This window comes from Erinaceus europaeus, chromosome 15, assembly GCF_950295315.1.
Source record: "Erinaceus europaeus chromosome 15, mEriEur2.1, whole genome shotgun sequence".
Lineage (NCBI taxonomy): Eukaryota > Metazoa > Chordata > Mammalia > Eulipotyphla > Erinaceidae > Erinaceus > Erinaceus europaeus.
Window position 1 is genome coordinate 5,903,594 of NC_080176.1, and position 15,625 is coordinate 5,919,218.

The 15,625-nt window shown below is 56.4% G+C and overlaps 1 protein-coding gene across 2 annotated transcripts in view; it reads left to right on the top strand.

Annotated features, from left to right (window-relative positions):
- The first annotated feature begins 257 nt into the window (after nt 1-257).
- Nucleotides 258-15,625, top strand: part of IFT140 (intraflagellar transport 140) — a 36,206-nt gene continuing 20,838 nt past the window's right edge. Inside the window, exons 1-16 of one of the 2 annotated variants that reach the window (XM_007528078.3) lie at nt 258-336; nt 3,648-3,825; nt 5,693-5,914; nt 6,488-6,609; nt 6,765-6,907; nt 7,560-7,735; nt 8,884-8,975; nt 9,436-9,542; nt 9,960-10,105; nt 11,339-11,542; nt 11,656-11,728; nt 12,118-12,209; nt 12,427-12,554; nt 12,827-12,944; nt 13,414-13,544; nt 14,675-14,855. In XM_007528078.3, the coding sequence (XP_007528140.1) occupies nt 3,679-3,825; nt 5,693-5,914; nt 6,488-6,609; nt 6,765-6,907; nt 7,560-7,735; nt 8,884-8,975; nt 9,436-9,542; nt 9,960-10,105; nt 11,339-11,542; nt 11,656-11,728; nt 12,118-12,209; nt 12,427-12,554; nt 12,827-12,944; nt 13,414-13,544; nt 14,675-14,855 (2,082 nt within the window). In that variant the 5' untranslated portion in view covers nt 258-336; nt 3,648-3,678. The remainder of the gene's footprint in view (nt 337-3,647; nt 3,826-5,692; nt 5,915-6,487; nt 6,610-6,764; nt 6,908-7,559; nt 7,736-8,883; nt 8,976-9,435; nt 9,543-9,959; nt 10,106-11,338; nt 11,543-11,655; nt 11,729-12,117; nt 12,210-12,426; nt 12,555-12,826; nt 12,945-13,413; nt 13,545-14,674; nt 14,856-15,625) is intronic. The other variant, XM_060172634.1, reaches the window with a different exon arrangement.

Sequence of the window (15,625 nt, forward strand, 5' to 3'; positions counted from 1 at the left end):
CGTGATAACCCTGCCGCCCGCAGCGTGCGCCCGCAGCCCCCAGGGCCCCGCCCTCAGCTCCCCAATAACGTTGGGCCCCCACGCCGGAGTCCGGGAGCCGCCTCCCCTCCCGAGCTGCGGGCGGGTCCTGATAGCGACCTCGGGGCGGGACCGCCCGGCCCGAGGTCCTGGGAGCCCCCGGTTCGGCACAACTCCCGACTCTTCGGCCATTTCCGGTTCTTTCCGGGAGGCTTCGGGCAGCCTCGGGGCCTCGTAACGCAGCCTCGGGTGTTTCCGTGTTCCACTCGCGGCTGTTGTCACGGCAACAAGTGGCGGCGACATTGTGGGCCCGACTAGGTGAGTGTGGCCCCGGCCGCCCGCTGCCTGGGGACCAGGAAGTGGGGGGGGGGGACCGAGGGATGGAGACGAGGATCCGGTCGGGGAGAGGGTGTTGTGAGGAACTGAAAGATGGAGACTGCGGGGGTCTCGTGGTGGGGACAAGGGGTGTCGGGATGGGGAGGTGGTGACCGGGTGAGGACCAGGAGGCTGAGAAGTGGGGAGCCACGGAGCAAAGGGCCGAGGTGTCGAGAGTCCTGGGAGCTGGGTGTTGGCGGTTCCCCTCAAGGCTCTGAGTCCCAGACCTACACCGTCTGGTGGTTGTCTACTCGCAGCCCCTCACGGGACATCTGCAGATGAGGGTCCCTGCGAGGTGTTGACCTGGGCCCCAGAGCATCCCTGCCACCAAACCATCAACGCTGGGCCTGCTGACCCTGCCTGCCCAGCCTGGGAGCCGGGCCGCTGTGCCTGGTGGTCACTGCTCAGTGCCGGTCGCATGACCCCTTGCAGCAGGCTCTCCACGGGGTGTTTAGATCCCCGCAACCCGCTGAGCCTCCACCAAACTCCAACCAGAGGAGCAGAGCAGACTGGCAGGAGCTGGCACAACTCGGGCACTTTTAGAGCTGGCAGGACCAAGAGGTGTGGAGCTGAGGGGAGCAGCTCCAACACATGCAAGCTTCCTTCTTTACGGAGGAGCTGGCACGGTGGCCCACTTGTCTGTTCTGGAGACCTTGAGTATGCCTGGAAGGGACACATTTGCTTTTGAGCTGACACTAACAGATCAGTAGCTTAGGAAAGTTGTAGTGCTGCCCTGTCCCTGGTGTTTACTCAGGTAACTTGGATAAAGATTCAGCTAGTGCTCATTCTTGAAAATACAGATGAAAGGCTGGGTTGAGTGCACATGTTACAATGCACAAGAACCCAGGTTCGAGCCCTGGGTCCCCACCTGCAAGGGGAAAGCTTTGTGAGTGGTGAAGCAGTGTTGCAAGTGTCTGTCTCTCTTCCTCTCTGCTTCTCCCACTCCCTCTTGATCTTTGACGGTCTTTACCCAATAAATAAATAAAGATAATAACGAAAAAGAAAAGATGAAGAGAGTCATCTCACACCGCACAAAAGTGGGCTCTGCCACTCTCCATTCCCCACACTGCCTTGTGGCCCTTTCTCCACACTGACCACAGAAGAACTCCTGGGGGTCGGGTCAGGGCGGTAGTGCGGTAGGTTAAAGCGCACATAGTGCCTAGCGCAAGGACCTTCATAAGGATCCCGGTTTGAGCCCCGGCTCCCCACCTGCAGGGGAGTCGCTTCACAAGTGGTGAAGCAGGTCTGCAGGTGTCTGTCTTTCTCTCCTCCTCTCTGTCTCCCCATCTCTATCGATTTTCCTCTGTTCTTTCCAACAACAACAACTTCAATGGCAACAATAACAATAACGACAACAACAAGAGCAACAAAATGGGAAAAAATGGCCTCCAGGAGCAGTGGATTCATAGTGCAGGCACTGAGCCCCAGCAATAACCCTGGAGGCAAAAGAAGAAGAAGGTGGGGGGGAGGAGGAGGAGGAGAAGAAGAAGAAGAACTCCTGCCCTTGCTAAGAAATACCTTGAGAGCAGACTTCAGGAAGTTGGAATGCAGGGGTGCTGGGGTGAAGCACATGACAACCTGGCTGTCACCTCTGCCTGTTGAGTGATACAGCACCCCCCCTCCCCCCATACCTCTTCTCTGCCAGTGAGCTTGGCAGCACTGACTGCAGGGAGTGAGGAGGTGGGCAGAAAAGGCTGTTGGAGGACTTTCTGCTTTTTCATGGGAATATATTGTCTGTGGGTTTGTGTGTGTGTGTTTGTTCGTTTAATAGAGACCAATCAAGATGGGGTGGGGAGATAGAGAGGCAGAGAAACACCAGCAGCACTGCTTCAATGCTTGCGAAGCTTTCCCCATGCAGGTTGGGGGCCAGGAGCTTGAACCCAGATCCTTGTGCATTGGAGCATGATGTGCACTGCTCAACCAAGTGCACTACCACTTGGCCCCTGGGGGATTGTTTTTGCCACCAGGGTTTTGTTGAAGCATGCATGACCTCACCACCATCTGCCAGCAGCCGTTGGTTGTTTTTTGTTGGTTTTTGTTTGCTTTTAATGGTGAGAGACAGAAAAAGAGATAAGAGAGGAGAAACACCACTTGTGAAACTTTCCTCCTGAAAGTGGGGGCTGGGGCCTTGTGTTCTGTTCCCTCGTGCTCTGGATTGTTCCAGGTCGGGTCCCTCGCTGTGACTGTGTGGTCCTGCGTATGAGCGTCTGTCAGCTGCCAGAGTGTAAGCCTATATGATTATAGGCTCGTGGTGCATCTCGAGTGTGTTAGGTTTTTTCTTTGTTATTGTATCTGAAAGTGAGAGAGATTCACTTGATGCAGAGAAGACAGAGAGACAAGGCAGATCGCCACTCTGGCATGTGCAGTGTTGGGGATCGCACCAGGAAGCTGAGGAGTGAAAGTCTAGTGCTGTCCCAGTCAAGCCATTTCTCCAAGCATGGAAAGCATCTCTGAATCCCACATACGGTCCTCTGTCTTGTTCAAAGTCGACAAGAGTGGCAGGGGAAATAGCCCAACTGCTAAAGCATTTGACTGACATACCTGAGGGTCCTGGCTTCATCTGTATCAGAGTGGTGCTTTGGTATCTCTCTCTCTCTCTGCTGCATGTGAAACTTTTATTTATTTATTTATTTATTTATTCCCTTTTGTTGCCCTTGCTTTATTGTTGTAGTTTTTGATGTCGTCGTCATTGGATAGGACAGAGAGAAATGGAGAGAGGAGGGGAAGACAGAGAGGGGGAGAGAAAGACAGACACCTGCAGACCTGCTTCACCGCCTGTGAAGCGACGCCCCTGCAGGTGGGGAGCCGGGGGCTCGAACCAGGATCCTTACGCCGGTCCTTGTGCTTTGTGCCACCTGCGCTTAACCCGCTATGCTACCACCCCACTCCCCTCCCCCCTCTCTCCCTATATTATATATTTTCCCTTCTGTTGCCCTTGGTTTTTATTGTTGTAGTTATTGTTGTTATTGATGCTGTCGTTGTTGGATAGGACAAAGCGAAATGGAGAGAGGAGGGGAAGACAGAGGGGGAGAGAAAGAAGAGACACCTGCAGACCTGCTTCACTGCCTGTGAAGCAACTTCCCTGCAGGTGGGGAGCCGGGGGCTAGAACCGGGATCCGTATGCCGGTCCTTGTGCTTTGCGCCACGTGCGCTTAATCTGCTGTGCTACCGCCCGACAACCGTGAAACGCTCTTGTATGTTATCAGATGAGCCTAAAGGAATAACAGGTCTTGGCCAATTTCTCTCTCCCACAGGTTTCAAACCTGACAGGGTCTGACTGTCATCATGGCGCTCTATTTTGACCATCGCATAGAAGCCCCAGACCCAGAGGGGTCTCCTACCCATGTCAGCTGGCACTCTGTCCACCCATTCCTAGCGGTGGCCTCACTCAACACAAACTCGGGAGGCACCGTGGACATTTATCTGGAGCAAGTGAGTCCTGGGAGAATGAAGCTGACATCACAGTGATGGACTCTTCTCTCATGTGCTGGGGGTGGTGTGTGTGTGCGCGTTGCAAGTGTTTGTGCCCCTGACTCCCCACTTTACCCTGAAGTAAACAGCACCCACTGTCAGTTTTCAGCGAGGTTCAAATGAGAAAGACCAAAACCAGAATGCTATAAATGATAGAGCGATGCTCTAGTCTCTCTCACACATGAAAAGAACAAGAGGCTTGGGGAGCGGGTGGTAGCACAGCGGGTTAAGTGCACATGGTGCGAAGCACAAGGACTGGCGTAAGGGTCCCAGTTCAAGCCCCCGGCTCCCCACCTGCAGGGGCGTCGCTTCATAAGCGGTGAAGCAGGTCTGCAGGTGTCTGTCTTTCTCTCCCCCTCTCTTGTCTTCCCCTCCTCTCTCCATTTCTCTCTGTCCTGTCCAACAAAGACAACATCAGTATTGTTGTCAACAAAGACAACAATAAAAACAACCACAACAATGATAAAATACAACAAGGGCAACAAAAGGAAAAACAAAAAAATAAATAAATAAATCAGTTAATCTGAAACAATATGTAAATAGAACTTGGGGCAGCAGCCTGGGGGGTGGCACAGTGGTTAAAACACTGGATTCCCGAGCATGAAACCCCGACTTTGATCTCTGGCATTGCATGTGTGCCAGAATGATGCTCTAGTTCTTTCTCCCTCTCATTCTCATTAGTAGTAAATAAATAAATCTTTCTTTATTTTTCTTTTTTTTGAAGAGCACTGTTCAGCTCTGGCTTATGGTGGTGCAGGGGACTGAACCTGGGACTTTGGGGCCTGAGGCATGAGAGTCTGTTTGCATAACCATTATGCTATCTACTCTCTCTCTCCCAATAAGTAAATCTTTAAAAAACAAAAGTCCAGTCTGGGGAGATAGCTCAATATGTTAGAGCATGGGACTTTGACGCCTGACTCTCTAAACGTCTCCTATGCATCCCTGCACCACCTTATGCCGGAGCTGAGCTGTGCTCTGATGTCTCTGGTCTCCGTCTCGTGAAAAGTCACCTAAAACATGTCAGGCTGGGTCAGGGAGATGGCTCAACATCTTAAAGCACATAGTATCCCTATGCATGAGAGTCCAACGTCCCAGGTTCTATCCCCAGCACCTCCATAAGCCAGAGCTGAGTGGAACTCTGGTGAAAAAAGTTTGTTGTTTTTTTTTTTTTTTTTTGGTCAACACTACTCTAAGACCAAATGTACTTCCTGTGTTTCCGGTGAGACACTAGGATTGAAAACCCCTGATTTATTGGGTGCCCTGAGGTAATGGACAGCAGTTGCCACTGGGAGGGCGAGCCGTAGCCAGAGCAGGTGCAAGGCCATCTTGGAGTGTACAGCTCTGCACCCCAGGACTGCTGCTTTGGGGGCCCCCAGAAGCACAGGCTCCTCAGCACTGCCTGTGAGCTGTCGTGAAGGCCTGGCAGCAGAGCTGAGCTGCTAGGGAACTGCCCACACATGAGAGGCCACAGAAACTGCCAGTGGACACTGGTCTCACGGACCCAGCAGGAGCCCTTGGTGTGGCTGGCCCACTTAGAGAACATGGGGCTAGCAGTCGCCACCTGCTGGCCGTTTGTGAAGGTTGTTTTTGTGGGCTCTAGAAGCAGCCATGGTGCGAAGCTCAACTTGAGCCACTGGCCAGCTGGCCGCTTGAGGACTGACCTGCCTCCCCGCTCTGTCTGGGGGAGGGTGGTGCCTCCGTGAGTTGTGTGCACGCTCCTATCACACACACTTCCTGCCTCCCGCTGGCCCCCATTAGATGAGCAGTCAGGACTCCTCAGCAGAGCTGCTACGCTCCATAACTCGAGCTCTGCCTCTTGTCTCTGCAGGGTGAGCGTGTGCCCGACACACACATAGAGAGGCCGTTCTGGGTCACCTGCCTGTGCTGGCACCCGACACGGCCCCTCCTGGCCATTGGCTGGGAGACGGGAGAGGTCCTGGTGTTTAACAAGCGGGACAAGGATCAGCACACTGTGCCCCCCACACACTCGACCACCATCAGCGTCCTCTGCTGGACCACCAACGGGAACTGCTTGGTATCAGGGGACAGGGTCAGTGCTGCCCAGCTCTGTCCTGCTCTTGGGGGTGATGCAAGGAGGGGTCAGAGGTCAGATGCCTTTAGCACGGCCACCAGCCTCAAGTGTGGTTGCCAGACCTCCCTCCCCACTGGGAGGTTTGGGGAGTTTGCTCAAAGATGGCTGCCCAGGCCCCCAGACAGTAAAGCTAGTCAACACAGGAGCACCTGAACCCTTCCCCGGCTTAGGAGCCCACAGAGATGTGACCCCATGTCTTGGGGGTCCTGGTGAGGGGGCCCCAGCACAAAGAGGGCGTCAAGGAGGCACCAGCTGGAGCTAGTCGTAAGGAGGTCTCGTTCATCCTGAGCTGGGTGTGCGGCCTAGCCCCTGCGGCTTCTCTGAGTCTGTCTAGAGCCCAGCGTGCTTCTGGAAACTGCTCACAGAACAGCGGCCATCCACGTGGACGAGGCTGGGGAGGGTGTACAGATCCTGCTCCCCCCTGGAGCCCCGATCTCCAAGACCCTCAGTGCATGGGTTGGGGGGCTGCGTCCTGCACCCTGGGGCCCCCGCACGAGAATGCACATCCACTTGGGTCTTTAAACCTTGCAGTTCGGTCTCGTGATTCTGTGGAGGCTGGACCAGCGGGGCCGAGTGCAGGGGACGCCGCTGCTGAAGCAGGACTTCGGGCAGACCCTCACACACTGTATCTTCTGGCTGCCCCCACCCCGAGAGTGAGTGCAACTGGCTGGGCTGCCGGTGGAGCCACGGTGCCCCAGACCCTTGGGTCAGCGTGTGAGCGTGCCACCCCAGGCTGGACTTCGGGACCTCACCTCCCACAGGGCATGGTGGGGCCTCACTCCCGCCGCTGCCTCCTGCCCTCTCACAGGGACCTTGTGCAGTTGGCCAAGGCGGCCGTGAGCGGCGACGAGAAGGCCCTGGACATGTTTAACTGGAGGAAAAATGACTTCGGAAGTTTCCTGAAAATGAGCTCCCAGGAGGCACTGTCGTTCTTTGTCAGCCTGGCGGATGGTGAGCTCTTCCCTGTCTCGAGGTGGGGTCTGGTGGGCACCCTGGCCGTGGAGCTTGTACATAGAGCAGCTGGCTTCGTGGACCGGGGTCTGCGTGCCAGTGTGGGTGCGTAGTTATTCCACTCTGCTGAGAGACAGTGCTCACGGGGAGGCATGGCCACCGGAAGGAGCTGTGTGCCCACTCTCCACTGGAGAGAGTGCCATGGGCAGGACTGGGAGGGGGAGCAGGGGGTACAAAGACCTACTGAGGAAGCATGGGAGGGGGCCGGGTGGTAGTGCACTTGGTGGACTGCATACATATATATCATGAGCAAGTTCCCGGGATCAAGCCCCCAGTCCCCACCTGCATACCGGAAGCTTCACACTGCTGCAGCATGCTCACACGTGTGCTTTCTCTTCCACTCCTTCCCCACCCCAGTTTCTTTCTCTAAAAATGAAAATAGCCTCCAGGAGTTGCCACCGTCTCATCTTCTGGAGACAGAGGCCACTGTGGGCAGCAGAAAGGGGAGAGACCTGCAGCCTGACTAGAGCCTGGGCTTTGGGGTGGGGACATGGGCAGGGCCTCAGGAAACACTTGTCATAGGGGAGCTCAGGGCCAGGGCTGTGGTCTCTGGCCCTGTGCCCCAGTCCCACATTGTGCATTGTGTCCACAGGGACAGTGCATTATGTGGATGAGAAGGGCAAGAGTGTGCAGGTGGCGGCGGCCGAGAGCACGGTGCACACGATGCTCTACATGGACAAGCGGGAGGCCCTGCTGGTGGTCACCCAGAACCTGCTGCTGTCACTGTACATGGTCACTCCCGAGGGCCAGGTGCAGGAAGTGATGAAGGTAAGGTGGGGGCAGGCTGACATCCTGTCGGTGTTCCCGCAGGTCCCCAGGTGAGACCTCGACAGCTGTCACCTCCACCAGATTCCTACATAAGCACTCACTTCAGGAGACGTGCTGTGCATGGATGGTGTCAGGGTCCCCCCACCCCACCCCGAGTGACCTTGCAGACTGCAGGGGTGGCTCCTTCACCCTCAGGTGGGGTGTGGGCAGGGCAGCTCACAGCACCTCAGAGCCTCAGTGTCTGTCCTGAGACTCAGGGTCACAGTGTGCACTGGTGTGTCCAGTGAGGATGTTACACTTTTTTATTTATCTATTTGTTTTTATTATCTATTTTTATGGGATAGAAACAGCCAGAAATTGAAAGGGAAGTGGGTGATAGAGAGGGAGAGAGCCAGAGAGACACCTGCAGCCCTGCTTCACCACTTGTGAAGTTTTCCCCCTGCAGGTGGGGACCAGCCTCTTGAACCTGGGTCCTTGTGCATTGCAGTGTGCCCTCAAGCAGGTCACCACCACCCGGCCCCAGGATGTTACACTCTTCATGCTGGGTAATGGTCAGCGGCTGCTGAGCTCAGGGCAGATCCCAGGGTGGGGCTTCCCGAGTCACTGTCAGTGAGCGCTTGGCTCCCAGAGACTCAGCCCTCTGTGGCTGACTGCCAGGCCACTCACCCACGCAATCAGCGTGGTGGCGCCCAGCCAGAAGGGGGCACTGCTGGCTTGACCAGTGTCATGGGAAGCTGAGGCCACTGTTCAGTATCTGTCACTTGCCCCATCCTCTCCTGCCAGTGAGCCCGCCTGGGTCTTTGGGGACCATCCCCAGCCGTGAGCAGGGACCTGCCACCCCATTGAGGGCTGCCTGCTGCCTCTTCTCTTTTTTTTTTTTTTTTAAAATTTTATTTATTTATTTTCCCTTTTGTTGCCCTTGTTGTTTTTATTGTTGTTGTAGTTATTTTTGTCGTCGTTGTTAGGACAGAGAGAAATGGAGAGAGGAGGGGAAGACAGAGGGGGAGAGAAAGACAGACACCTGCAAACCTGCTTCACCGCCTGTGAAGCGACTTCCCTGCAAGTGGGGAGCTGGGGCTCAAACCGGGATCCTTGTGCTGGTCCTTGCACTTCGTGCCTGTCTCTTCTGATGCCATTGTGTCCCACAGGTGAAGCTGAGTGGGAAGACGGGGTGTCGAGCAGACATGACTCTGATTGAAGACAGCCTCCTGGTGACTGCTGTCGGAGAGCCGGTCCTTAGGTGAGAGCCCCCAGCAGTGCCCAGACGGTGACAACCAACAGAGAAGTACAGGAATGGGGGCCAGTCGAGTCCACATGACCATGTCAGAGCTGAAAACAGAGAAGAAGGCCAGGGACCCAGGCCCTTCCTCCAGGCCCCCCCCTTCCCACAGGGCAACCCCACCATTCTGCCTGTGGGGTCTCTCCCCACCTGCCTCTTTGTGCTAGGCCACAGGTCCCCCACATTCTGCTCCTTTGTGTCAGGTGTGTCAACACCACATGAACTGTGGTGCCCCTCACATCCAGACACCGTGTCCACACGGCAGTCTGATGACAAGCGCAGTGAGATCTTTCTAAAGACACTGTGGCATTCTGTTCACATCGGAGTCCACGCTGTAGTGTCCCCTCCCTGAGTTTTGAAACATCTCCTGCTGGTCTTGCCACTCACACACCCCTTCACGGGCTCTCTCCTTCCCTTGCAGATTCTGGGATTTGGAACGAGGAGAGAATTACGTGCTGAGTCTGGAAGAGAAGTTTGGCTTTGAGAAAGGAGAGAATATAACTTGTGTCTCTTACTGTAATGCCAAAGGTGAGCCCCCCTGGCCTGCACTGAGCTTGGCCGTGGGTGCAGGTAACCTCACAGGTTCAGCACGTGACCGGACTAGGCCCACAGGAGGCCTACGACTTTGTTGAAAGTCAGGCCCACGTAGCTGTGCACAGCTGGTCTCCGACTCCCCCTCTCCTGAAACCCAAGGGAAAGACAATGTGGTAGACGTGAACTATACACACGGGACTGAGACAGGTGGGCCGGAGCATCTGCGGCCACATGCTTGCCATGTGTGGTCCCTTTCTGGCACTGGAGACGCGCAGACACATGTCCCTGCGCGTGTACACACAGCACAGAGTCCCCGGGAAAGAGACACAACTGGGAAAGCGCACTGTGTGGGAGACAGCAGGGGTGCCGACTACAGTCTTCCTTCCTAACGTGAGCTCCATCTGGCCTCAGGTCTCCTGGTGGCAGGCACTGACAGAGGACGGGTCGCCATGTGGAGCAAAGTGCCCATTTTCCAAGGCAGCACAGGACTGGAGGGCAAGGACCAGTGGAGCCTGCAGACCCCCACGGAGCTGGACGGGAACATCGTGCAGATCCAGGTAGTGTGCCACCCATGGGGCTTCCTGAGCTCTGGGGAGCCCGGGGCAGTCTCCATGTTCCTCTGCAGCTCTGCTGTCCCAAGCGGGGCCTCAAGACAATTTGTTTTTTCTTTTTTGACCAGAGCACTGCTCAGCTCTGGTTTATGGTGGCGCGGGGTATGGAACCTGGGACTTCCAAGCCTCAGGCACAAGAGTCTTCTTGCATAACCATTATGCTATCTACCCCTGCCCAAGACAACACCCTTTAATCCAGTACCTATCAGAAAGGGGAACACGGCTAGGAAAGAGCTCTGGCTTGGCTTCCTTGGAATAGTTTATAGAGTTTCTTCTAGATCTTCAGTGTGGGCTGTATATAAACAGTTTCCAGATGATGTCAGCAGTTAAATATTTTCAAAACTAGGTCAGACTGACTGGCCAAAACAACAGTGACTGTTGGAGCTCTGTGGAGAGACCTTGCCTTTCCTGGGTCTGAGGTAGTGAAAGCAGTTGCAGATGCAGAGCCTGACAGGTACGAGCCCAGGAAGGCTCCTCCCACACTGGCCAGGTGGAGCGTTTCTTAAAGCAGGTGCAGGGCCCTCTCCTGCCTCCAGTGCCTATTTATTTGCCACCAGGGTTTTCCATGGGGCTTCACATCTACATAAGTCCACCGTTGATGCCAGTTGTTTTATTTTTTTTTATTTTTTTTTTTTGGGGGGGGGCTTGTTTACTAGAGGGTGAGAAGCAGGGAGCAGAAGGGAGCTACCAGCCACAGCTCTGCTGCCCTGCTCATGGTGCTTCCCCTCAGCACAGTGCTCCCACGCGGTGCCTGGAGGCTCAGATTCAGGTCCTCGGGCCTGGGGAGATGTGCACTCCGCTAGGTGAGCTGTCTCCTAGTGAATATTGGAGGCGGTGACGGGAAGGACTCTTTACGGTCTCTAAGTTGGCGGCTCGTCTCACCCTGGGCCACTGTGGCGTCCTGAGCACAGAGGACGCTCAGGTGTGTGAGGCAGACATCAAGAGCGCTAGTGGGGAAATGCAGTTTCCGGGAGAGGAGCCACTGAGACGGGGCCAGTCACAGCAGGCTCATGGGTCGGGGAAATGCCGGCTGTAGATGTGCGGGAACCTTTCCCGCAGGGCAAGGGCAGCGGCCGGCACGCTCACCTGCATCTTAATCTCATTTGAACGAGAAGGCGTAGTGTCTGGAAGTGATTTCTGAGTCTAAAGCACTGTCTCTGCCCCTCGCTTCCCACCCAGTGGGGCTCCCGGAGGAACCTCCTGGCCGTGAGCAGTGACAGCTCGGTGGTGATCCTCAGCGAGCAGGCCATGTGCTCACACTGCCACCAGCACGTGGCCGCGGTGCAGCTGTCCCCCAGCCTGGTCAGCGTGGTCTTTCTGGCCACGGGCGTCACGCACAGCCTGCGCACTGACATGCACATCAGCGGCGTGTTTGCCACCAAGGTGACCGGGGCTTCCTGGGGTGAGGGGGATCTTCCACGTGGACAAACGTTACTGTGGGTGTTCAGAGCAAGGGGGCCCAGGTAGGGTCACGGCCACTCTCTTCCTCCTCCTAGGACGCTGTTGCTGTCTGGAATGGGAAACAAGTGATGATCTTTGAGTCTTCTGGGACCATCTTACGGAACGCAGGTGGGCATCTTTTCAGCCCCAGCCAAGGCAGTTCCAGCACCCTGCCTTGCTTTGGTCCATCTGTTCCCTGCTCCGGCGTCTGTGGTGCAGGGAATCGAACCCAAAGTCTCCCATATGCCAGGAATATGCTTCACTTGCTGTGCCACCTTGCGGCCGTGAGGCTGCACCATGCTCCAGTCTGGAGCCCTGAGCTCTGGGCTCCACCCTAGGTGAGCAGACCCCGTGGCCCAGGCTGTCCACCAACATGGAATCAGGCAGGCGCCTCACTTGACTCCTCTGTGGCCGCAGAAAAGGCATCTCTCTCAGCTGATGGGGCTGCACAGGAACCTCTTGAGCCCGGGCAAGTCTGTGAGCCTGGCACTGCCGTCCAATGTTCCCATCCCTTTCAGGCAGCTTCCTGTGTGAATCTCCGGTGCTGGCCATGCACGAGGAAAGTGTCTACACTGTGGAGCCCAACCGAGTTCAAGTGCGAACCTGGCAGGTGAGTCACTGCTCACTCCAGAGGAGAGGGCTGGGGCCCTGGCCACGGCAAGGAGTCTGTTTCTCCTACTTGTGGACACTGCAGGCCCAACACCCAGGTGTCAGATGCCAGTGGAGATGGAGGTGCCCGGGGGGCTACCTGCGGTACTGAAGACACAGCCCCTTCCCTCCCCTCCCCTCCCCTCCCCTCCCCTCCCCTCCCGTTCTCTCCCCCGCAGGGGACCGTGAAGCAGCTCCTGCTCTTCTCTGAGGCCGAGGGGAACCCGTGCTGCCTGGATGTCTGTGGAAATTTCCTGGTTGTGGGGACCGACTCGGCTCACTTTAAAAGCTTTGATCTTTCCCGAAGGTACTGCTTTTGTCCAGGTGGTCGTATCATGGTGTAGGGCTGAGAAGGTAGCTCAGTGGCTATTCGTAAAGATTTTCATGCCGGAGACAGCAATGGTCCCAGGTTCAGTCTCCAGCGCCACCATACGCTAGAGCTGAGCAGTGCTCTAGTAAAATAACACTAACAGCAGTACTACTACTAAGTCACGGTGTAAACTGGAGAAGACCTCCAGGTGGGCGGATGGCACTTCCTGGGTCGCTCACCCTCTGCCTGGGCTCCTGGTTGCCCCACAGGGAAGCGAAGGCACACAGCGACTGCAAGAACCTGGCAGGGCTGGTTCCCGGCATGGGCGGCCTGGCATCGCTTCGCTGTAACGCCAGCGGCAGCAAGATCAGCATCCTCCTCCACAAGGTGGGTGTGGGGACCCTGCTCCGCCAGCTGCTCCAGGTGTGCCGGCAGGGCTCCCAAGGGAGATGCATGGCATGAGCGTCGTCTGCGTTTTAAAGAGACTTTTAATTATTTATGTGCTGAGAGAAATTGAGAAGGAAGGGGGAGACGGAGAGAGGGACACCTGCAGCCCTGCTTCACCACTCGTGAAGCTTCCCCCCTGCAGGTGGGGACTAGGGGCTTGAACCCAGGTCCTTGTGGATCGTAACATGTGCTGAACCAGTTACGCCATCAGCGAGGCCCCCAGCTTCAGACTTTATATATCCTGCCCTCTGCCAGCTCCTTTGTCCTCTGATCTGAGATGCAAAGGTGCGACCTGACTGAGGCTGCAGTGACGGGGAGACTGGTGCTCAGTCACAAGGGCTGGACTGTCCTTGCACAGTGACTGGGGTCACGGGAGACAGTCCCCTGAGTGTGCTGGCTTCTCCCCCAGACTGACAACAGCCCTGACTCCAGAATCTGCTTCTATGACGTTGAAATGGACACAGTAGCCATCCTGGACTTGAAGACGGGCCAGGTGGACCAGAGACAGACCTTGTCCCGCAGTGGGCAGGAAACAAAGAGGTGAAGTGGTGGTTTGGGAGGCTTTTGTTGGAAGGAAACTCAGCTTCCTGTCAATTTCCGGCTCCTTGGCATCCTCTGACTCTGCTCAGCTCCACCCTATTTCCTCAGAAGGAGTCCTGGGGTTCCGGCCACCTCCGTCCCACAGCCCTTGGTCAGGCCCACCCTCAGAGGCCTCACTTGGCACCTGGTCTGCCACTTCCACTTGCCCTCCACTTGCCCTCCTGCACACCACCGTGGCTTCTCCCAACTCCCCTTCACAAGTGTCTACATTCACTCTGCCCTGGTCGCCACTGCCCTGCCAGGGCTGTGGCCTCCAGCTCACGTGTCCCCAATGCTCCAGCCAGGTTCTGACAGTGGTCCCAGTGTTCTGCAAGGCACCCAGCTGCTGGGGCTCCTGCCAGGGGTGCAGAGAGCTGGATTGGCCTGCCGCCTTTGGCATCACCCATGGGGCCTGCCTCCCACAGCACTAAGGGCTTTGAGAAAAGCAGCTGCTCAGCCAGACGGGGTCTCAGACTGGCCCTGGCCCTGGTACCCAGCAGGCCCTCTGGTCTGCCCCTGAGTCCTGGGAAGCGTCTGATACTGGGACTCTGGGCACCCCCATGTCTCTGGAACCTCCCCACCAAAGCTTTCTGTTACATGTCTCAGGCTGGACCAAGGCTCTCTCCTCCCACCACTCTGCAGCTTGGGAGACCGGGAGGCATTGCTGACGTCCCGGCTGAAGTCAGAAATGTGCTTCTTGGGACCTGGCCCACTTCCTCTCTCTCTTTTTAATTTTTTAAAAATTTTTTTGCTTCCAGGGTTATTGCTGGGGCTCAGTGCCTGCACTGAAGCACTGAGCACTGACTGCTCCTGAAGCTATTTTTTCCCGTTTGTTGCCCTTGTTTATCGTCGTCATTATTGCTGTCGTTGTTGTTGGATAGGACAGAGAGAATTGGACAGAGGACTGGAAGACGGGGGAGAGAAAGACAGACACCTGCAGACCTGCTTCACTGCTTGTGAAGCGACCCCCCTGCAGATGGGGAGCCGGGGGCTCGAACCTGGATCCCTCCACCGGTCCTTGTGCTTGGCACCATGTGCACTTAACTTGCTGCGCTACCACTCACCCCCCCCCCGCCCACTTTCTCTTTCAGGATTCACACCTTCGGAGATGGGGACAGGGGCAAGAGGTTGACACACTTGGTGCCTGTAAACCACTTCTGGGACCAGAGCGAGCCCCGGCTGTTTGTGTGTGAAGCTGTGCGGGATGTGCCTGGGGTGCCGCTGCAGCCCGAGGATGGGAAGCCGCCGCTGCAGGATGGCGCAGACCCTGTGGTACTGTAACTGCCTTCCCGTTAGCCACCAGGGTCCCTGTGTGACTCGGAGTGTGGTGGTTGTGGCATGTAGAGCAGGGAACTATGGGAAAGTCATATACATGACTGATGTGTCTCAGTGACTTCAAAGCATGTGTGAGTTCAGGCCAGAGAAGGAGTCCAGTCCTAGACGCCGTTCTGGAGTGCTGTCCCTGGGCTCCCCAGGGCTGCCCAGCCATCGACCTAGCCTGTCTGTGCCATGCAGCTCTTTCCCAGGGGGACAGAGCTCTTTATTGGAATGGTTGACAGGAGCTCCCTTCCCATCATTTCATGAGTTCCTGTGGCCCAGGAACAGGCTGGAAGCCCCCACCTCAGCCACTGCCCACTACCCGGGCCCTCTGCTCCTTCCTGGGCTCTGCAGCAACACCCTCGACCCCCATGCTGGCTCCTGGGCTTATAAGGGACCCAGACTCTGAGCTCTTCGAGTCTGCCAAGTGGTGTCCAGGCCTCCGGGAAACACTGGACCAGGCCTGAGGCTCCAGGGACCTATGTCCTGTCAGGATCCTGTCAGGAAAGAGCCCCGCAGCCGCCACTGTTCCTCCCCTGACCTGGAATCGCTGAATGCAGGTGGCAGGCCATTGGGGCAGGGGACAACTCCAGGCAGGTGACAAGCACCCAGTGAGCAGTGAGGACTCAGGAGGGCACTCTCAGGCCTTTTGTCCACACTGATCCTCAGCAGAATAGAAAGCAAAGAGGCGCAGGGAGCACAGCTTGTGGCTGTCCAGTTGCCAG